The sequence below is a fragment of the Falco punctatus genome (assembly GCF_963210335.1).
Source record: "Falco punctatus genome assembly, chromosome: 19".
Lineage (NCBI taxonomy): Eukaryota > Metazoa > Chordata > Aves > Falconiformes > Falconidae > Falco > Falco punctatus.
The window spans coordinates 323491-345757 of NC_137599.1; the positions used below are offsets into that span (position 1 = coordinate 323491).

Consider the following 22267-nt stretch of genomic DNA (forward strand, 5'->3'; position numbering starts at 1 on the left):
TGCAGTTTAACCCTGTGTTTTCAGTCTGCTCAAAATGATTTGAGAATTTAAAGCCAGAGAGTTATATAATCATACTAAACAGATGTCTAAACCAGATTTTATTAGCTCAGCATAGCTTCCTTGCATAAACAGTGCTGGCTTCTCCCCCCCACACCCTTTTACTTTCCTGAAGCACTGCTGTCCTCTCATCTCCCCTCCCCATATTCTCCTTTTGTTTCAATTCCAAGTACAAAATCATATTCTGTAGAGCAAGTAACCAGCCTAAGATTTAACTGATAAGGAACGGCTGCACTCTGTAATTCTGGATGACAGCTATTCTGGTTCACACCAGAAGCAGCATTAAATCAGAATACTGTACCACTTCAAAGCTAGCTAAAAGACAAAAATAGAAGGTGCAACTTTATTTCTGAAAGAAACTTACATCACATCTCCAGCGTAGTGCTTGATTCGAAAGTCTCTGTCAAACTCCAGTGTTTTGTCAGTTGCACATAGCTAAAATAAATTCACATACATTAAAACATCACCTGTGGACTTTCAAGTTTCATGGAAAAGCAATATGCACTGGAAATAGAAATGGAAACTATAGACATTCCACTTTATATGTGGATGTGAAATACAGTTATAACATTGCTTTATAATATTTTGTCATGGATGTATTACAAGAACACATATTTGTACAAAACCAAGTTGCAAGAGCCTACAGTTTTATTAAAAAATTGATACTATCTCAGAAACACCATTATGCAAAAAGAACACTTGTGCATGTAGAGTAACATTGCACCTAGGAATTAACATATGACTAAGTCTTCCTTTATATTTTTTTCCATTGCAGTATCACTCCTCAGCAAAGAAATAAAGCAATGAAGCAATCAAAATACCACAAGTTGCAACAGCAATGCTTGTTCTGTCCCAAATCACTCTAGATATCCAACATCCCTCAGTGAGATCCACCCATAGTGGCCACCGCTCCAGCCCTCTGCTCTCAGCTCAGACGTCCCATTACATTCCTTCACTACAAAGATGTCAAATGCCCACATGGCAGCCATTCAGTAGCAGTAGCCATAATACACTCATCCCTTCAGGAGGAACAAAAGCCAAAAAATCCATCAGTTTCCGCTTAATTAAAAAAGGACAACAAGATCAAAATGAGGATTTTTTTAAAGCCAGAAGGGGCAGTTAGATGAATTAAGTCTTTGCAGGAAGCATGGGCATCATTTAAGAACACCAAGGGCTATGAGCAAATAACCACTATCCACCAGAAGTCCTGGGAAAACAAAAGAGGAAATAGCATAGTTAAACTGCAGGGCAGGAGAGATTATTAGAAGCAGAAAGATACCGTCCAAAAAACTTCCCCTGTGTACAAGAGTAGAAAATAGATTAGCCCAAACGGACAGATGTAAAATAAAATAAAATATATTTTAAAAAAATAAATTACAAGGAGGAAACCAAAAAACCTGAATAACAAGGTATACAGAAGGTTACAAAGGTGTAAGTCGTCCAGCTTAGCAAGAGCAGGAAGCACACCAGGGTCTGCAGAGCTGATAGATGACCAAGGTGCAGCAGGAACACAGGGAAAACAAAGAAATGAGGCCATATCAGGAAAACAAATAATTTTTCTTTTTGCAGCTGTGTTCACCAGCAAGGGGCTATAGAGGATGTAATGCCTGTTTTTAACCACCGAAAACATTCATCTCAAACCAAGGTGTCAGCCCAAGAGGTATACAACAGGGAAAACCATAAAGGAATGAAGGAACTGTTGCTACCACAACTGCGACATGGTTGGCTGCACAAGCTTCTCGCCTAAAACTCATCCAGTACTGGGGAGACTGGAAGGTGGCTTAACATGATCTTAGGTTGTTGGTTTGGTGTTTATTTTTTTTTAAGGAGTGTTTCTCTCCGAGCTTTGTGTCTACTGGGCAAATCAGTTGAAATTAGTTAAAAACACCCAAACCAAACAGTAAGTGTATCAATACAGTTCATAGTCTGCTTGGGTTTCTGAGCCTTTCTACAAGGTCTCTTGCTAACTACTCCAAGAATTTAAGCTGCTAGGAAAGATAGGAGAAAGGGTCCTCACTGTTGGAAAGATGGGAACAGGAGTCCTGCAGGGAACTTTTGTTCTGAGGTCTACACTATAAACATCGTCTTAAATGAACTATCATCTGAGAGTAGTAGGAAGGTCAGCAAGTTTGTTGATGTTACCCAATTATTCAGGGAAGTAAAAGAACTGCAGGAAGACACAAGAGGCTAAAGCAACAGCAAAAAAGAGGAAATGAAAGTCAACATATGATATACACAGAGAAAAGCCAAAGTTCATCGTAAATGATGGGCCCCATACTGTCCATTCCCAATCCAACAAGTACCTTAACTACCCTCCATCTCAAGAAGGACACAGGAGAACTGGAAGAGGCTTTAAGAAGGGCAAAAATGATTAACAATACTGACTGACCGCTATGGTAGGACAGGCCAAATGAACTAAACCTCATCAGGTTAACGAAGAAATGCCAGGAGACGATGGCAAATGACATGGAGGTGATGTACTGGAAGACACCATGAACTGTGTTTCACTGTTCAAGAACTAGGAGGCAACAGATATAATCTAAAAAGGAAAAGGGAGGAGGGGCGGAAACAGGAAGGAGGGAACCCTTCATGTGAATATCTAAGCTGTGGAATTCTTTGCCACTTAAAAAAAGAAGAAGGAAAAAAAAAAGGAAAGAAAAAAAACTATTAAGGACTTGATTGAGGGGGTTCCTGAACTGCACATCATCAGCGACTGGGAGCATATCAAGTTATCGTTACATGTTTGTCCTGCACTCTTCTCCCACGTAGACATTCACTATTGCCTAGTTTCTTGGAAGATACTACACCAGATGGACTAGAATGGACCTTCTGACATTCTTCCCATCACAATCAGTTTGTTGAAATTGACACTTTCAAGTTCGAAGATTTAGGAATTCACAGACTGTCTATCACTGCACTTGGCCCTTTGAAAGTATAAGATCAATTGAAAAAATCAGAACTTGAAGAGATTGAGAAAATGAACCTGCGATGTTGAGACATACTATCAGCACAGTTAGCATGTCTACATATCTAGGTGAGCATCAGACAATTTGGAAGACAACCCATGCTCTAGAAACATAAAATTTTGTGACAAATACCTATAATGGAAGTGTTTACCCGTATTTTTTGTGGTTTATTTGGCTTTCACCAGGACAACCAAGCAGACAGCAGCAGATCAGACATGCAATACACAAATTAGGACACTACTATTTAGGGCACAGCAGCCCCTCAGAGCTTATCCACATGGAGACAGTGTGCAACACGCTCTACCAGGGAGCAGTGAAGCATTAGCTCAGTCTGAAAGATGGGAGCATTCCCATAACATGTCAGCACACACACTTTAACTCTTTAGGAACAGCTTTGATATACGCTGAACTTTATAGTGTGTGCACAGAACAACTGCAGTCTACAAAAGCAAATTGTGAAATGAAATCAGGTCCCTTGTTTTAATTCAAGCTAGAGAAGGCTGGCTTAGAAAGCTCAGGTTTCCTACAGCAGTTCTAGATGGAACTGATTAAGTATCTTGATACTGGTAAAGGACATCTGCGAAGATGCAAGAGGGGGAAAAATAATTATGACGCTGAGAGTTTTATGGATCATTTTTTTCAAGGCTATATTGATTTCAACTAGAAATTAGCAAGCCAGAAAGATACATCATACCCTCCATAAACATTATTTATATAGCAGTATTCCTTGTTTCCCTCAGTCTGTGCAAATGCTTTTCTGACAATGCCACCCCCTACTGAGGAATGCTGCAACTGGCAATATTTTCTTTTAATGTTTCCTATGCTGTAAAGGGACTCCTGAAGGTAAGGACAATCTATTTTTTTTTTTTTTAATTTTCATTTCATAGCTTCCCATATACTTTATGAAATTCAGTCCTCTTCCCTCACTGTACCAAAGGACTACCTGCTCTCTCCATGATAGAACCATTTCACCTTAGCAGATGCGGGAAGGCCAGAACAGAAACGGAACTCCTTTCTCTACCAGCTTACACCCATTGCTAGACAGCTCCAGAAACTGGACCACTTCCCCCACCACCCCACTGCAGAGGACTGAAGACTCCATCCCCCTACACATCACTATGCACAGTCATTAGTACTACTAAAGGAAGCAATTTGCATCAAAACATAGAAACTCAGACTAGGCTTCATGAAAATACTTGGGTTTGGGTAAGTTTACTCAGAACATGCTATGTCTAGCTCATCTACTGCTTATGCACGTAAAACCTAGGTTAACACAGAAAGCAAGACTCCCCCCATTGCTCCTTAGTGAGGATGGCAGATGAGATGTCAGGTGTGCTGCAGCTAAGGGGCACTTAAGGAAATCCACTTCTGGGAGGAAAAAGTGGTTATTTTCCTTTTGTCCTAGCCTCTACCCAAACAAGCCACATCCAGATCTATCATCTTCAGCCTCCCTGAAGGCAGCCTTTAGCACATATCTTACACAACCATGCTAATTTTGTATTTCTGACCTACATAAAATATTGTAGCAGGGTGGGAGGGAGAAGGGGGGAAGCAGCTTTCCAAACGATATATTTCAAACAACGTTTCTGAGTAGAGAGATGTCAATAAATTAAAGGCCTTTATCTGATTACTCAGTGTAAAAGGTTCTCACATTAATCAGGCTAGTGACTGTTTTTTCAATATGCTGCAAGTGAGGAATAAATAAAGCCTTTTAATTCGTACATTGTACCAAAACCAAAGCAAGTCGAGGGGCCTGGATGATCATAGGTACAATGAGACGAGCACGTTTTGTAGCCAATAATGATGGAAAAAAATAAATCACAGTGCTGTAATAATGCAGAAGTGTGAATAATTTCACTGTCACTATGCATTAGAGCAGCCTGGGAAGAATGTCACGTGGGTTGAAACTGCACATTGATTGGTTATAGATGACATCATGATACGGTCAAGGCAGGAGCTCATGCTTCTTTTATGCCTGGAATAAAACTGCTCGCGCATTGGACTACTTCAGCTCCCTCTGCCGGATACAGGGCCGCCCAAGGCACGACCTAAACCCAGAGCAGGAAGCCTGCTCTGTAGTTGGGAGCTGCTGCTGCTCTCAGGCATTTCATTTCACATTTGATGGTAAAGATTCCAACCCCAGCCACCTTCCAAGTCTTTTTATTCATTCCACTACACCTAAAAAAATATGAAAGGTATCACACAAGAAAGGAAACAAGTTTTGAGGGTTCAGAGGAGTACATACTTACCTTTCTGCTGGAGAAATGAGCATGCTTCCCTAGCTTGTTATTAAGAACCTCAAGGAACATCTCATCTGTAACTTTTCCCACATTCATGCAGGCATCATCCAGAATGGCAATGATCCCTTTGTGCTGCTGCTCTACCAGGTCAACAATGACCTGATTGTTAAAGTAATCAATCTGTAAAAAAAAAAAAAAAAGAACAGGTATATTTGTGACTTTGGCCAGTGAAAAAGGAGCACAGCAGTGTTGGCCACTGAATGGCACCCACTGTTCACAGGAGAAGCAATCAATTTTCAATATGCAGATCACTAATTCAAAATTAAGCAGGCTACTTCTCTACCACTAAACAGCAGAGAAGGTGATTTTTCAAACACCTCACATAAATCTCATGACCTCTGCTAAAAATCAGCTGCTACAGAAAGCACTTTAAAACGTCTTTTACAATTCAGTTGTGCACAGTCACCACAGTGAAAACTGTGCATCTTATCCTTGGCATTCTGAAAGGAATTTGAACAGGAGAACTCAAAGATTTTTACACTTTAATATCTACAACTAGACAAAATACATGAGCACTCAGAACAGAAACACACTGTGTGATGTGTGTGGCATCACAGAGATGCCACAATATGTTTTAACTCAGATCTGGAGTCACTTATTTTCCCACACCACTGCAAATAAAGACATGTTGTGAGATAATTGGTTAGCTTCTTCCACAGCCTGATTTCCAGACAGCAAGTGTGACAGTACAGCTGGCACAGACACATATGTCCTATCAACTCCAACAGGCATTTACATGTGGTGCAACTTTAGATCTGGGACTTATGCTGGTACAGTGACCCCAAACCGACCTCTCCCTCCCCTGCCAAATAACTCACATGCTTCCAGGGAATTCCCTCTCGCTGGTATTCTTCCTGCTCCTGCTTTAGAACCAGCTGAATGAAGAGCTGCTGTAGTTTTTCATTGCAGTAATTGATGCAAAACTGCTCAAAACTGTAAAAACATAAGAAAAAAAGATGATGAGCTTTCTGGGAAAAGCAGAAAGCACAGCATTGTGCTTTAACAACATGGCTCACCTGTTATTGTCAAATATTTCAAAGCCATAGATATCCAGGACGCCAATGACTGTGTTTTTCCCGTGTATTGTAGTGTCATAGTTCTTCACTTCAATCACATCATTGATGTGCGTTACAATCCAACAAAAAAGGCGCTCGTATATAGCCTGCCAGGAAACAAATACCAAGGAATTTTGCCTGCATCTGTCTCAGTTCTTTCTGGTAAATGCAACATGTGGTGTTACAAAGCTTAATTCAAGATGCTGCCCTAACTACACAAAAGCTACAGATAACATTCTGCTGAAAGCGAACAGCTACTGACATGAAGAAAATATTCTATGAAAATATTTTTTTCTTTCTTCAAAAAGTCATTTACACAAAGTCTAAATCCTGGTGAGGTCACTAGGTACAGCGGTTCCCCTCATTTGATTCCAGTCTGCTTTTCAGCTGCCTACTAACTTCCATTCCTAAGAATTATCTAACAATATTGAAGAGCAAGTGAGAGGTCAGTTATAGAAACCTAACAACCAAACACAATGGCAGTAAAATATTCCTGTTCAACTTTCAAAAAGAAAATGTTCTGTAGGCACAAGTATCTTCAAAGTCTACGTGTTCAAAATGTACTGTGAAGCTGTGCAAACATACAATCTTAGGAAAAAAGCGTCAAGTTAATAATCAAGGATCTTCATAACTTCATCCGTTCTTCCCTTATCAATTGATTTCTTAGCTAAGGAAAGACAATTGTCATTCCTCCTGTCATCAGTATCCATCCTTAAGAAAAAAAAAAAAGAAGATAGCACTTTGGGTTTCAGCCCAAGTTCTAGGTGTTACAGTTCCACTCTACTCTTTGAATTTAACTGCTAAATGAAGTCAAGAATCAGATCTTGCAAAACATTCAGCCCTGTACAATGTATTCCTTCTGCAGATGCCAGCAAGCCAGGCTTGCAGCTCCCTCCCCTCTTTTGTGTGCCTCAAGCAATGCTGGTTGTTGTGCATGCTGTGTCATAACCAGGGAAGGGCAGGGATGGTGCTGCTCTGCAATCTCCATACAGAACACAGGGGTGCATACAGTCAGAAATAAATCTGCATGAAGTCGAGGCTTCCTGTGTCTCAGCAAGCACTATTCTCATTGGTCCACCCAGGAATCCCACTAGGACCTGAGCACTGAAAAATGTGCAATTCTGAAAGCAATTCAATATCGAATGCCTTCCACAGGCATTGCATTCTCTGCTGCACTAAGTACAACTCAACCGACAGGCATAAGCAAAAGAAATGCGTCTGCATTACTGTCCCATACAAAATTGGATGCAAAGAAAATTTAAACTCACTTTTGCAAAGGCATCTCTGCCATAGGTGGCTTCTTGTTCAGTATGTTGTTTATCAATGACATCCCGACCTGTAGCTACAGTTCGAAACAAAAGAGCCTTCTCCACCATGTCAGATTTTGTTGACAGCAAGTCTGCGATGATTGACACGACCTTGCCATTTTCTATTACAGGCGTATCACCATCTACAGAAAACTTCAAGTTCCCCTGAAATAAGTAATGAGAAACTAGATTTCTCAGTCTGTCATTTATTAATATGAATCAGTACACTCTCAAGTTCACCCACATTCCACCTGCTATTCAAGTCAGTATATCTCCTAACACATTAGAACGGTGGGCCTTGCATTCCCATGTACCCACAAAGCCCCAACACCAGTGGCAGCAGCAAAGCCTGACCCAAAGTAAAGCATTGCTACTCAGTGTTCAGCTCTGCTTTTGGAAAAAAAGATTACATCAAACACTTCCAGAGGTTTAATCAAACACTGTCTCAAGATTCAGAGTCTAGTGATGGGAAATTACATCAAGTACACAAATGCTGGATGTAGCATTTCATCCTCACTGCAGCTCGCCATGGAAACACTATCCTTACAGCAATTCTTACTGTATGCTATTGCCCATGAAGGTAATGGAAATATTCTGGGGAAGCTGACAAGTCAGCACGGCTAATAAGACTGGACTGACAGCACACTACCCTAACAGATTTCTTACCGAATACCTGCAGCATCAGGATTACGTAGCAACACCACTGCAGGAGTGGGTGGTCACAACCCTGCCTGCATGGCCTGACCCTGCTCTGCCTCCATTCCTTCCCCAGCACCAGACCGGAGGAGAAAGACTTGGGAAAAAGCAGCAGTTTTCTTTGCCACCCTCCTCCTCCTGCCCACTTGCGGTGCCTCTCTCCTCAAGGAAACCAGAGACCAGAGCTACAGGGACACTGCGCAAGGGAAGAGGCTCTGTGGTCCCAGGGGAATACTGGTGCAGGAGGGATTTCCTTCACAACAGAATACAGAGAATTAAGAGGTCTGCTGTATCTGGCTGTGCTCAAGCCTCCACCACGAAGTACCATCCCTCCAGCAAAACCACAGTGGTGATGGTGACTGTGAGGGCAAAAGGAGACAGAAGGATAGCATGGAGAGAGCTCCATTGCCAAACCCAAACAATTCCTTTTCAGAACATTTAGCAGCTCCCAGTGCTTAGTGGCACATCTGTTTTGGGATCTGGAATACGCAGGAACGAATGTGATCCTCTACCATTATTGCAGTGTCCTATTTCATTGAGGAGTTTCACTCACCACTGGAAGTTGTAAACTGTACACATTTCCAGCCAGCACATCTTCCAGCTACTTCTGCAGCAAGAAAGCTAGAGCTGCTGGAAGTACAAATATACTGCTTGACCCTTGCTGAAGAGCAACAGCCTACTCATACCTGCAGGCAGAGAAGAGAGCTTACCAAGTGAAGAATGGCTGCCACAATTTTGTAGACAGTCTGAATCTCCTCTTGCTTGAAGCCAATCACTTTCATGGCATCAGCTACCACTTTGAACTCTGCACCGTCACTGATGGAACACTGAGGGGAAAGAGATGTCTGGGACATGAGGTGCTTAATGGAAGTCAGCTATGAGAAAGCAAAGCTTTTGCAATCCCATGAGAAATAGATTTGTTCTCTGCTATTTTTCAGATGCAAGACACTGTTGTGAGATTTCTCAGCTTATTCTAATGCCATGCCATATGCTTGTACACTGAACCCCACACTGGACACACACGTATACTAGCAGCAATGACACACAGAAGTCCATCACAGCACGACTAAATAGTTCAATACTTTCCCATGGTATTTAATGTGAAAGTAGCAGCAATGCACTAAAAAAAAAAAAAAAAAATCAGAACAAGAGTTACAAGTAGTGCAGTCAGACCCTCCGAGCAGAAGCTGCAGAGCACCAGCAGTAAATTTCTGGTCATCATCTTTCTCAAGATGTGCCTATGCCTCCCTCCTCTCCCTATCATCTGGGTTTGTTTTCACCACAAATTTCTAGAGAGGCTGATAAAGGCATCTGAGAAAGTCTGTGGGTTTGTTTGCCAAAGAGCATCTCAAGAAAGCAAGCAGGAAATCAGGGAGCATTTTATCTGGACCCTGCCTCAGAGGGGCAACACTAGGGAAAACTCCAGACATATTTAAAGTGTTTAGGATCTTGTTGTCCTAAAAACTTTATTAATTTATTTTCTCTTCTTTCCTGCTCAGATGCCCCCTTGATGGCAAGTCAGACATGATGAATGCTTCAGTAACTGAAATAGACCTACTGTAAAAGAATTAGCCTTTATGGCTTTTTGATCCAGAAAGCAGCTTAAGTTACCCATTACGAAGCATGAAAAGTCTGTCACTGGTAATGGGTCCAGTATCTGCCTTTACTAACAAAGGTGATGTGTCTCTGACTACATTTTATTGCTTTTTATAAGCAGACACAACTGTAGTATGCACAAGTCCACACACACTTTGTCTTCTAGGGCCAGAAACTCTATATTAAAAACATATTTTTATATATTGTATATTTATATATATAAAAACATATGTATTATATATGTATATAACACTATATTAAAAATAGTAAATTGGTGTCACCTTCCCATATGCATCCTGTAAACATTGGTCTCAGCTTCTGCTAGCTCAGCAATACTTAAGAGTATTTCAAGAAGCATTTATAATTTTAAGACATTACGTTTAACTCACTAACAACACGCTCACCTTTATCTGTGCTCCAGGACAGATATAGTTGTATGCAGATGCATCCTTCTGAAGATGCAGAGAGTGTAACATCTGGTCAGACCCCCCCTGGAGGAGCTGTACAGAGAGTATTTTAAGAAACGGTGAATGAAAAAAGTAAAATCCTTCCGTTTTCTGTTTCTTATTCATCCACTTGACAAACAACATCAAAAAACATTAACGTACTGCTACAGAAGAATCAGCTACAGTATCTGGAGTCCCAAGCACAACATATGCAAAATACATTGTTGGAGGGCTCTGACCACCAGAAAGTGGTTGCTTAAGTGACTGTCCTTTGGAGTGACACAATTGTTTAGCAAACAAGCCTGAACCTCTTCACAGACCAGACATTTACATCTGCGACATGCCACAGATGTGCCCTGGCAAGCACATTTACCTTCTCTGCTAAACACAAAGACTTTCCAATATGGAAGTGACACATTCATGAGAAAGGTGCTAACATGCTATCACAGAGTACTGAATAAGTGGGGAAAAATAAACAAATAATGTTTCCCTCACTGCAAAACTGAGAATAAAGGTTAAACTAATAGGCCAACCATTTTCCCCAAGGGACACACAGGGGAACCACCATGCAATATGGAAGACATTAAAAAGAACCACCACCCCCCTACAAGGAAAAAAGTGAACTCACTGTCATAAAATTACTTCCATATGGACTAAAGGCCTCAAGAGAAAATTGAGGGATTCGACTTATTACAAATAAACCAGAGAGTCAAAGTCCAATATTCCACCATATTTGTTTAGTTAGCCTCCTTTTAAGTTTACAAATGTGTTAATATGGGACTGCAGAATAGAAAAAAAATAAATCTTCTCATGCTCCTTCCCCAGACTAGGCCTCTCCAAAGAACTAAAGAACCTAAGATCACCCAAGATGCAACAACAAGGGAACCCTTTCCAAAACACATGAGAGGGTGAAACCTTTTGCCTATCACGTCTGGGAAACCTGGGAAAAGTCATTTGCTCCAGCGAACTCATACTAACCTGGTAAAAAGAATGAAAGCTTCGTTCTCCCGGCTGTTGCACAATCACACGAGACTGGGTGGGAAACAAAACACAAAGATAGGCATTTCTGGATGTGGATGGCCTGCTTCCCCAGCACTTCCCCTTAGACACTAATGCGTGGGTTCACCACTGCTAGGACACCTCCAAATTAATCTTATCTTACAATAAGCCTGTTAGGAACATTATTAGCCAGGCATGACCATGGAGTTTGAAGTCTATAATAAAAAAGACCAGCTTGCTTAACAGGTGCGATTCCTACTTCCAACCAGGAAATCCATGTGGCAACTACAGAATTGCTTTCATGGAAGAGTCAAAACTCCATTTTAGTTTAAGAGTCATTTAATCCCTGGAACTGAAAAACAGGATTCTGACTACAAATAAATGCTCCATGGGCCACAGTGAGGGCCCAGTAACCACTTCTACAACCCCAGGACAGGCCTACAAAAGGTACACAGCCACTGTACAAGTGAATACTCTGTTCTAACACAAGGGCATTGTTTTAGGGGGCAGGCAACAGCTCCATCTTCAGAGCACTCATTCAAAATCAGTAGCAAAAAAAAAAAAAGTTAAATGCAGCCAACAAGCAACGTATCCTTATTTTATTCTCCAAGTTGGAACTATGGAGAGTGATGAGGCATGTATCCTGCTGCAGTGCAAAGTCACTTTCTGTTAACTGCTTGTGTTTGGACCAGAACCTCAACCACTTTCAAAACTGAAATAAATTTAACTTGGTAAAAGTCAAGAATATTAAATAAATGATCAGTATTTAAGTTACTGCAGCTGCAGCCCCATCCTCTTTTTTCATGGAAGTATCACATGTTAAACGTTTGGTTTTGCTGTTTTGTTTTTTAAAATAAAGTGTTTACTCTGAAAATAAACTCCAGGGAAATGAAGGGAAAAGTAAAAAAAAAAAAAAAAAAACAACGCACAAACAAAAAAGGATGTTAGCAGATGTGGTCAAACATACAAATTAAAGCCAGACATGTGTGTCTCACATTTCTAGAACTGTTAATAGATCATGACCAGTTTCTCTACAGTTTTACATATTCCAATGTTTTCAGCCACCAGATAATGACATGAAAATATGCTTAGGATCACTTGGAATATATAAAAACAGTGTTACTAAAAGATCACACAAGGTTGTGGCATTATTCCAGAATAACACTTCTCAAGCATACTGTTGCTACTTACAGACCTGGATATCTTCTCCTTTTATTCACCAGTGAGATCTCAATGGGGGAACTTATAAAGAAGGCGTTTTGCAGACATTAAATTAATCTCAGCTTTTATTCCGGATACAAAGTACATACACCTATATGCAAATAAGCTTTTCAGTAACGCTAGGTCCTTATGTAGTGAGCTCTGAAAGTAGTGGTGTTCAAGTAACAGGGCACTGCCAGTGCTTCAGCAGCATTTCAGTTACTTGAACTCTTGAAGGAAAATTAAGGCCTATATTTAGTGAGATTCTATGCCTTCATATGTCACCTGTTGACAGACCGCATTTGAAAGGAAAACTTCCTAATAGCAAAGCACATATTGCAAAAGTAACTACACAAAAGCCTCTAAAAGTGAGGGTGGCTTACCTTTTCTAGTAAGTAATTATTGATATGCCCACCTATTGGGTCTCCTTTAAAATCAAAGTTGATATCCATATATTTTCCAAACCTGCTGGAATTGTCATTGCGGTTTGTTTTGGCATTGCCAAAGGCCTCTAACACACAATTGGATTTCAGCAGTATGTTCTTCACTCTGTAGTACAGAGAAATGGAAAACAGAACAGGGTAAAGTCCAGATTTGTATACTCAATATCACTTTTTTTCGTAGGCATTTCTCAATAAGAATTCAGTAGCAGCAGAGATGTTCTATGATGACATATTTGGGCAGATGTGTATGACATTAGCACTCCCATGGGAAATCAGCTGGGAGTTTTCGGCAATGTTCCTTAGAGCTGAGAAAATGCAAACAAAAGAATCAGATCTCCCTGCTGAAAATAGCATCAAAAATTCAGTTCCTTTACATATGTAAGTTTTCAAAACAATTTCTTGAATTCTTTTGCAAGATATTTTCAAAAGGGCAGGTATTAAGTCTGTTTCAGCAGAAAGCCACACTCTTTGCTTTAAAACTTTTACTCTAGGACTGACAAGCACATTTTTGCAATTCAGGAGCATGCAACCCTGAAAGGTCATGGAATATGCTTCTTGCACTCCACATGCTTTTCTAACGTACACATATTTCAGGCAGTTTGCCACAGGAAACACTATTTCTAGTTACAGAGTTTTATTTTGAAAGTTCAAACTTCCAAAATAAACTTCTCTACATGATTTTTAGCAATCAATATTGCAAAATTCTCAAAGTAAAAGTAGTATCTGAAGAAGTTTGGTAAATGTTGTAAAAATCAGCATGTTATTAGTACAAGAGATCATCTAATAACACAGTGCTACACAGTCCACTGAAGATCCAGAAACAAAACAATTTCACTTATTTTTCTGCCAAGTCCTTACCTTTCCACCTCAGCCCTCTGACTGGGGTTGGTAATGGCTGCTATATACTGCATAATGTATTTACTGGCCTCAGTTTTCCCAGCCCCGCTTTCACCTGAGGGCATAAATACAAAGGTGACACAACAGATCAAAAAAAAGCAAAGCACGTCACTGAACAGTATATCCCAATTCTACCCCAACGGTGTCTGGGTTTTTTGTTATTGGGGGTTTTCTTTAAAGCAATCTTGTTTGCATGCACTTTGAACATTTTCTAAATACAGCCATAACCCTGCCTGGTTGTTGCTGCTATGCTGACTTAGAATCAGTTATGATGTAAAATTGCACAGGTCGGTAAAAGGCCTGGCACACAGAGGATCAAAAGGAATATTGTTAGAGGAGAAAGACTGGCACGCAGAGGCTTGGCTAGCAGCAGTGCCGGGAACTGCAATACAAGAGGCTACTGTTCAGCACACCATCTCGGGTCTCTTGCTTTTCAGAGCTGCTAAAGCACAGGAACATCAAGGAAACGAAGTGCCAGGATCCAGATAGCGACCGTTCATGGTACAAGCCCTGCTCCCACTGTTAGAGCCACGACAAGCAATCAGTCCAACCATCGAAACAGAGAACAAAACATTGGGCAGTCAGTCATCTAGGGGATAAAAATCAGCAGTTCTCTAAAGAGAGACAGGAACCCTGTTCTCGCTGATCTCCATTCACACAGGCAGAGCAAGCAGAGGCCTCATGTTCAAGTTATCACCCTGCATGCACAGATTAAGCTAATGACCGACACCAGCTCTTGAATTAGATAAGAAATAATTTTAAAGGTCTCCACACATGGATTCAAATGCAAATAAGTAGTTTTAAGATTAAGTTTTCTTTTACAAAATGCTGTCATTAGCCATATCATTAACTCTTTTTCTGCCCAGAATTTCACAAAAATCATGTGTTCATCATAATGAGGAGCTTTTTCAGCTTACCTGATATTACAATACAGGTGTCTTTTGATCGCCTCTTCATTGCTTTGTAAGCAGCATCAGCAATTGCGAAGAGGTGAGGAGGCCTCTCATACAATTCCCTTCCTTTGTACTGCTCAATCATGTCACGCCCATAGATGTTCAAGTTTTTGTAAGGATTCATGGAAACGACCACCTCCCCAATAAATGTATAAATCCGTCCTTTTTCGAACCTACCCAGGAGGAGACAAAAGGGAGAAAGGGAATTAGTCAAACAGTGATTCAGAATGTATCTTCCAAGCAAGTTGCCCATTTTATCAGGTGAACTCTTCAATCCATTGTTGTACCAAAAAATTATAATAAAACATTCACTATGGACATTATCTGACCAGCGTGGCCCAGATGGCACGTTAGCATATTGCACAGAGACCTGATATTACAAAGGCTAAGAACTAGGGCTAGCTTTGAATCTTAGCACCTACAAAGGAAATTTCTACTGCTATTTCACTTACAGATGCATGGCTGATCAGGTTACTGAGATACAAGCACCAACTATATTTCTGAGCATAGCAAACTTTCACTTTGCTGGTGCAATCAAGTCAGCTGTCTACATATTCAGGTATTTCTGTTGCCATTATCATGCTGCCAGAAACTAATGTTTCTATAAAATTATTTAGCAAGATTTAAGGTAATATAATTTACTGTTTCTACAGTTGACAATAAGTAAACATGAGTTTGCAATGAGCTTATATAATCTGCTTCATAACAGGGATTTAAAGGCAAATTCTTTTTCCACATCCTACAGTTGTCTGTAACCCAGCTCAGGCCAGAGAAGTCAAAGTTTTGAAGCCATTCATGTAGAGGTCTAACCACATTTGCAAGGAAAGTAAACAGAGATACAAGCAAAGAAGGAAATTACAGCCTTCCAGCTCTAGCAGTTAGCTTCCACTCTGTCCTTTCCGCTAGAAGGCACTTTAATATCATCGCTGCTGCTAAACCAGAAGTGAAAGGTTTTTAAGAACATGTGAAAACAACCCTAAACTACACCTTTCCTGAACCCTACTTGGCCCTTAGTATTCTTTCTGCAAACAAGACAGAAAATAACTTTAAAAAAAAAACAAAACAACTGTTTTAGTTAAAAGATGTTTCCAAATAAGTTCATATTTTATCAAAAGTTATTTAGTAGAATAGCACAGAATGAATTTCAGATTAACAGCTGAAGAATTCATACACATCATTTGATTCTCAGGAGAGGAAAGAATGACAGCAGATTTAGAGATTAACAGGCAAACGATGGCATTTCTACTATTAAATATGTCTGCATCCTGTATTTAAATCTTCCAACATTAGATGGCACCACAACACCTCTACAGAGCACCCGGACCTTTCCAATGCTTGATGGACTCTGCACAAATTCCACTATTACTTTATCGAATTTATTACCACCCCCATGTGGTGACGGGCTTGACATTTTCTATTGTTCATTTGAGAATTTTCTGCAGCATCTTGGCAGTGTTAGTTTTTAGCAGGTGTAATAAAACTGAAGAAATAGAATTCAGCAACCAGCATTCCACTTTCTAAAAATTATTTTTGCCTCTAATTCTAGCCTCCTCCAGAAATACTTCACTAAAAAGACACAAAAATTGTAAAAAATCTTTTTGTTCCTGCATTGTTTTAACTGCAGGTAGTCCTGATACGTATTTCCCAAAGCATTAGCAAGCTTAAAATGCAAAGGTATTTTCTATTTTAGAGGCATATGCTGTTTGAAAGCTACCAAAAGCGTTTTAGACAAGATAAGGCCAGCAGCAGCAATATGAACTGCAGGCCTGTAAATATCGTAACAAAAATTATGGGTAACACATAGGCAACTACACTAAGCAAAAACAGAATCACACAGACTCGGGTACATGGGAAGCCTCACACACACAGTCCTTGTCACTTCCCATCCCTAGTTTTAATTCTTTGAAGCACAAAGCAGCTGGAAATTGTGGCATTTGAAAGATACCAAACAGGCAGAAGACGTGTGTGTGCAGAGGGATCAGATACCAGGCTGCTGTCTTCTGCCCTCCCAGGAGCACCAGGGACTCTACATATACAGAGGAGCACTTAACAAAAAACAAACACACACAACACTGTTTCGATTAAGGAGATCGAATCACACTGGGACATACATATGTAACGGAAACCATTACAAGGACATCAAAATTAGCAGAATCCTTCCCATCTTTCTGGAGATGGGCCATCCAAAAAATGCAAGCAATGGAGAACATGCACCCTGCTCTCCAAAAGCTATTGCACAGCAGGTACACAACCACCGCTGAAGGCACTATGAATGATCAAGATAAAGCAGTTTCAGGGTGAGGTTTTAAGGCCCCCTGTACTGCCAGATGCACAGCCAGACAGTCCATGGACAGCACAGAGGGGTTAAGGGGGTGCATTTTAGCTGCCAAGGAGAAAGAAATAAAAGGACATCTCTGCTGAAGTGTCGTGCCAAGTCAGCATCACAGTACCCAGTACTTTGACCTCTTCCTTAAGCAATGAATTATGTAAACTTTCAGTAGCAGAGCACAGTTTAAGTTTCCTCCCTTGACAGTTCAGCATCCCCGCCTGCCTCGAAAGGCAGAACCGAGAGATTTGGCTCCACCAGCCCAACCCACCACCGGCCCTGCAGGCACAGGGCTGCAGAGGGGGACTGGGGTGCAGGGTGTCTTCGGAGCCCTACAGCTGTGACGTGGCACATACAGCACTCAGCCATACTGCCTGCTCGCTCCCCTGGCAGCTCTGGGTGTAAGCCACAGACCTCACGTTTGGTCTCAAAGTCAAGTTTTAAAAGGTTTTACTAGACTCTGACCAGTTGTCTACAATCTCTGTGGCAAAAGGCAGATGGAGACTAGGTCCATCTCCAGGCTTGATAGGTGGGTATCTCTCCACATTGGCTTTCAGGAACAGGGTTTATGAACAACTGACACCCATGTTTACACCTCTGTTCATTTTTCTTTACTTCTTATTAGCGGAGTTAAAATTCCAGAGCTGTGCTTCGATGGTCCTAAAAGGAGCTGTCGCTCGTGGTTCCTCACCCCTCCTTGCTGATAAAGCCTCTTTTCATCAGATAGCACAGCTCAGCACAGCAGCAGGCCAAGAACAGCAGCGGCTGTTTTCCTAGCTGCATTGCTTCAGTGTGAGATTTGTGGTTTTCCTTTCCCAAAAAGAACTCATGAAAACTTAAGAAAACAACCAATGACAGCAGTCCAAGCTGTGTCAAATCATTATTCTTCTGCACAGCAAGGTGGCAAAGCAAGACATTGAAGCTATCCAGAAAGGCTTATCAGCTGGGGCATTGCACTCCACCAAGGGAAAGCTCATCAACCTAAAGGATAGCATAATCATTTTAGTACCCAGCACAGAACACACAGAACTGGATTTTTGTTATTAAAAACCATCTACAGCACACTACATAAAAGGCTCCCCTGTATCTACTCCTAGGGGTCGACACCCCATGGTCAAACCTTGGTTTGTATGAGTCATGGAAACCACATCTTGTGCTACAACTCTGAGGAGAAAAGATTTCCCTGTAATGTTTCTATTGGAATAATTTCTGTATCAGTATCTTCTGAATTTTCCACTAGCTCAGCAACCAAAAAGAAAGTCACGGTATTTAATCCCTGTATGTTATATTGATGAGAAACATCAGTTCTTTCATGAGAATTTTTTATACTATTTTTTATTACCTTGTTAAAACACTGATTGATACTGGGAAAATATAAATCAGTAAGTCACAGAACATAAATCATCTGAAAGCACAGAAATTATTGTCCAGGAAAGAGGACTGCCAAGGCAAGAAAAAGGCTCTTACTTTGTTTTGTAGTTTTTATTTTTAGGGAAAGGGAGTTGAAAAAAAAATATATATCCGTAAGTCCAGCCATCCCACGTTCACATTCAGTTGCCAGTGGAAAATGCACTGCAGAAACCAGAAAACTGAAGCAGAAATGTTCACCACCAGAGAGCACTCACATTTAAGATTTCTCCCACCTGACAAACACTCCAGTCAAAAATAAAACTGTTCTTACCGAGGAAATGATGCAACTTCAAATGCACTCAGTACAAATAAAGAAAAGAGTTAGTTGGCAAGACTTGGAACCCATACTCCAAAACAACATCTGCAGAATGGAGACTGTTAAACAAAGGCATCCTACCATGCAATTGCACTCCAAATGCTGCAATTCAAATTATAAAGGGAATTTCTAATTAATCATTTACATGGTAACTCCTCCATACTGAAAGATAAATAGAAGTTTGTTAGGATCACAGAGAGCAGGAGCACTCTGCAGGCTTATTGCTGTCTCTAGAATTCAGCATACTTTCTGAAATGACCCATGCCAGCTACCAGGGGATCAGTCTGCAGTGAGATCACGGGCTGGGTTTCACTGGGCTGTGAAACAGCTCCTCAGAAACACGTTTTTGCCAGTCTTTCCCTCCACCTGTCTAACACCCGAGGAGTAGAACAGCTGCTGGAAAAAACACATTAAGTCACCAGTCATCCCATTTTCTGTTACTTTCAGAGAGCTGAAGTGTAGGCTATCGGTATTATGGATCATTTCCTCCTGGGAAAAGGCTTTCTCTCATCTGGAACTACTCCTTTCTCACCAGCGATCACAGATTGACATCATATTCTGCTTTACATACATGCAGACACACTCAAGCTTTCCTACATTAGCAGGTGCTCTGTCAGGCTCTTGACCCCCAGGGCTCCCTGATGCTCCAGAAACAGAACATCTTCACAACAAGAAGTCACAACGCAGCCATCAGCTGAAGACGGACTTTCAGTTTAACTGTACAGCAGCGGTTAAAGTAAAGGAATCATTAACAAAAAAAGCAAAAGCAAATAATTCAAGTACAGAAATGCTACAGATACATCAGCCTGCACTAGATAGTCAATAGCTAACATAGTACCATGAAGGTTAAAAGAATAAAAGACAATGGTTGCAAACTATGATCCATTTCCAACTTAGTAATTCCAAAGCACAAACTGAAATATTTAGTATGAGCATACTGCTTTTTCTTCCTTCCTCCTTTATGCAGGGGAAGAAGAACGATCTAGCAACTACACACCTCTTTGGCACATGAAGAGGGACAATTCCTTTTCCTTTTGCAAACACCCACTGTGATTTAGGTTATTTATTTTTTACCACCAAATACATACATTAAAAATCCATTACCGAAAGCTTTGACTCTGTTCTCATTGCAAACATGCATGAAGACATTTTAATTAAAACTCGTGTTCATGAAGAGATGCACGTAGATAGTCAAGGATGGGCCTTTAGGATGTGTTCACTAAGGAAAGGACTTTTAGGATTTCACTGACAGAAGTCTTACTTATTTACCTGCTTTTAAATACAAGAACGTATAGCATTGACACAAAGCAACAACTATTCTTCTCAAGCTTGTTTAAGCACACTTCAACTGGTATGTCAGACGATTGTGCCTTTTATATGTGATACCAGGTCTCTCCACTAGGAATTCAGTGCTACTTGAAGACTTTATTTTAGGTAAATCTCAAAACAAAAATCAGCTGTCAAGCAGGAAAGAATGACATTCAAGTCTTTCAATAAATTACTCAAACTATTATAGCAAATCAACCCCATCACAAGAGAACTCAGATAAACAGGATTTGCGTTGGCAGAACTATAGCTAAAATATTCTTGCTGCACTTGGAAAAACAAACCAAATAAACTGTCCAGTCAGTATTACCTCCCTGTGCTAGGAAAACAATCCAAGTCTGTCATGATTCTAAATATGCATGTCTACAATGTTTTGATCCAAACTGAGGGACATAAAACCTGGAATTTAAGTTAATTTAACACACAGATGAAATTTTTGCTTGCAGTTGTCCTTGCATGGATTCAGTTTTCAGATGTTGCCAGTTTAACAAAATAGGAAATGCCATTCAGTGCGCATTCTGCACCACTCCTTTCCTGTACAGAGGGAGCAGAAAAGGCAGGGTGAGGAATACTTCATTCATCTGCAATTTTCAGTCAGCTTTGGAAAGAAGGTTAAAAGAGTCCTTTGTAAATTTTTTTTCAAAAGAAAATAGTAAACTATGAGTGTCTGGTGCCACATCTTCCTCAACAAACCAACATTTAAGCAAACCGACTGTAGTTTTACAAGGCTTATTCAGCTTCAACACAGCTGACCCTCGAGTCATCTATGCAGCTCTGCAAACCCACTAGGTAAGGTCAGGGGAAAGGTAAATGGAAGATGGATGTTAAGCTAGCTCTAATGAACACTGAATAAAGGTTAAACGCGTGAAACATAGCTAGCTAGAAATGGGAATAATATTAAAGTCCCTCTCCTTAAACATGAAGTTAAAGTCCTAACTTTGCACTGAAAAAATGCCAAACCACTGGAATCAGTGAACTTTCATTTCTATTTGTGTCAGACGGGACCGAGCTGTCTCTCCTACAGCAGTGAAGCACTGCATACTCTTTAGGTCTCTAGAAGCATAAGAAGGCACAAGCAGACTTGAAATAGATAATGAGACAAAAGGAAGTTCTTTGAGAAGCTTCCAGGACAACATAATGCTTTGTGGTTTTATTCCAATGCCCGCATGAGAAAGTTCCTATCGAGCACAGGTAGAGGAAAAAGCTTGCTCCTGATTTCTCAGCCTAGAGCAGGAAAGCACACTCCCACTTCCCATGTGAAAAGTCTGGCTGGAACACTGTAAAATCCTAATGCAGTAATCATATTACTCTGCTCTGAGCAGGAGGCTGCCCTGAATGACCTCCTGAGGCTGAATTATCCCGTGATCCTAGATCTACCCAGGAAAGAGTAGAGCCAGGCCTGGGACAGCAACAGACTGCTATCCACCCATCATCTCTTAACTTTTTAATCTGTAAAATAAAAGCACATAATCTGTAAAAGGATAGTAAAAAGAAAAAGAACACTCAAAGGTCAGGTAGGTTCTTCCATCTGCTCCAATCACATGTGAAGTGAATTGGAGCACATGTGCAGAAGAACCTTGAGCTTGTCATGTAAGAGAACTGACAAGTACGTAAGACTCAAAACTACTGAGGAGGAGGAAAAGGTGGAAGTAATTACTCTACAAATACATTGGTAGATGAATATCACCTTGCCAGGTAGCCAGAGGAACTAATTAAACAAAAAACTACACAGGCCCATACAAAACTAAAATGGGAATGGACTTACCCTGGCCAAGACAGGCTTGAAACTGCAAGCTCGCTGTCAGGGAGGCAGCCCTGGAAGGGCATTTCAACAGAAGCTGCCAGGACCATTGTGCCCAGCTGGGTATTACTGAACTTTATTTTATGGATGTGTTTAGATCTGGCTCTTCCTGCACTGACCAGCAACTGACTTCATGATCCATTATGTTCCCTCCACTTTGGTGTTACAGCATT

The 22267-nt window shown here is 40.7% G+C and overlaps 1 protein-coding gene across 9 annotated transcripts in view; it reads right to left on the reverse strand.

Moving 5' to 3' along the window:
* MYO1D (myosin ID) overlaps positions 1-22267 on the reverse strand; it is a 163621-nt gene that overhangs the window by 109348 nt on the left and 32006 nt on the right. For all 9 annotated transcript variants that reach the window (XR_013924599.1, XM_080370027.1, XM_080370028.1 and 6 more), the window contains exons 2-12: positions 14880-15088; positions 13924-14017; positions 13006-13171; positions 11402-11455; positions 10382-10477; positions 9092-9208; positions 7647-7850; positions 6340-6485; positions 6142-6256; positions 5273-5443; positions 422-492 (exon numbers count right to left, since the gene is read on the reverse strand). Coding sequence is in view for 8 of the 9 variants with exons in the window: in XM_080370027.1 (XP_080226153.1) it covers positions 422-492; positions 5273-5443; positions 6142-6256; positions 6340-6485; positions 7647-7850; positions 9092-9208; positions 10382-10477; positions 11402-11455; positions 13006-13171; positions 13924-14017; positions 14880-15088 (1443 nt within the window). In the remaining variant the exon portion in view is untranslated. The remainder of the gene's footprint in view (positions 1-421; positions 493-5272; positions 5444-6141; positions 6257-6339; positions 6486-7646; positions 7851-9091; positions 9209-10381; positions 10478-11401; positions 11456-13005; positions 13172-13923; positions 14018-14879; positions 15089-22267) is intronic.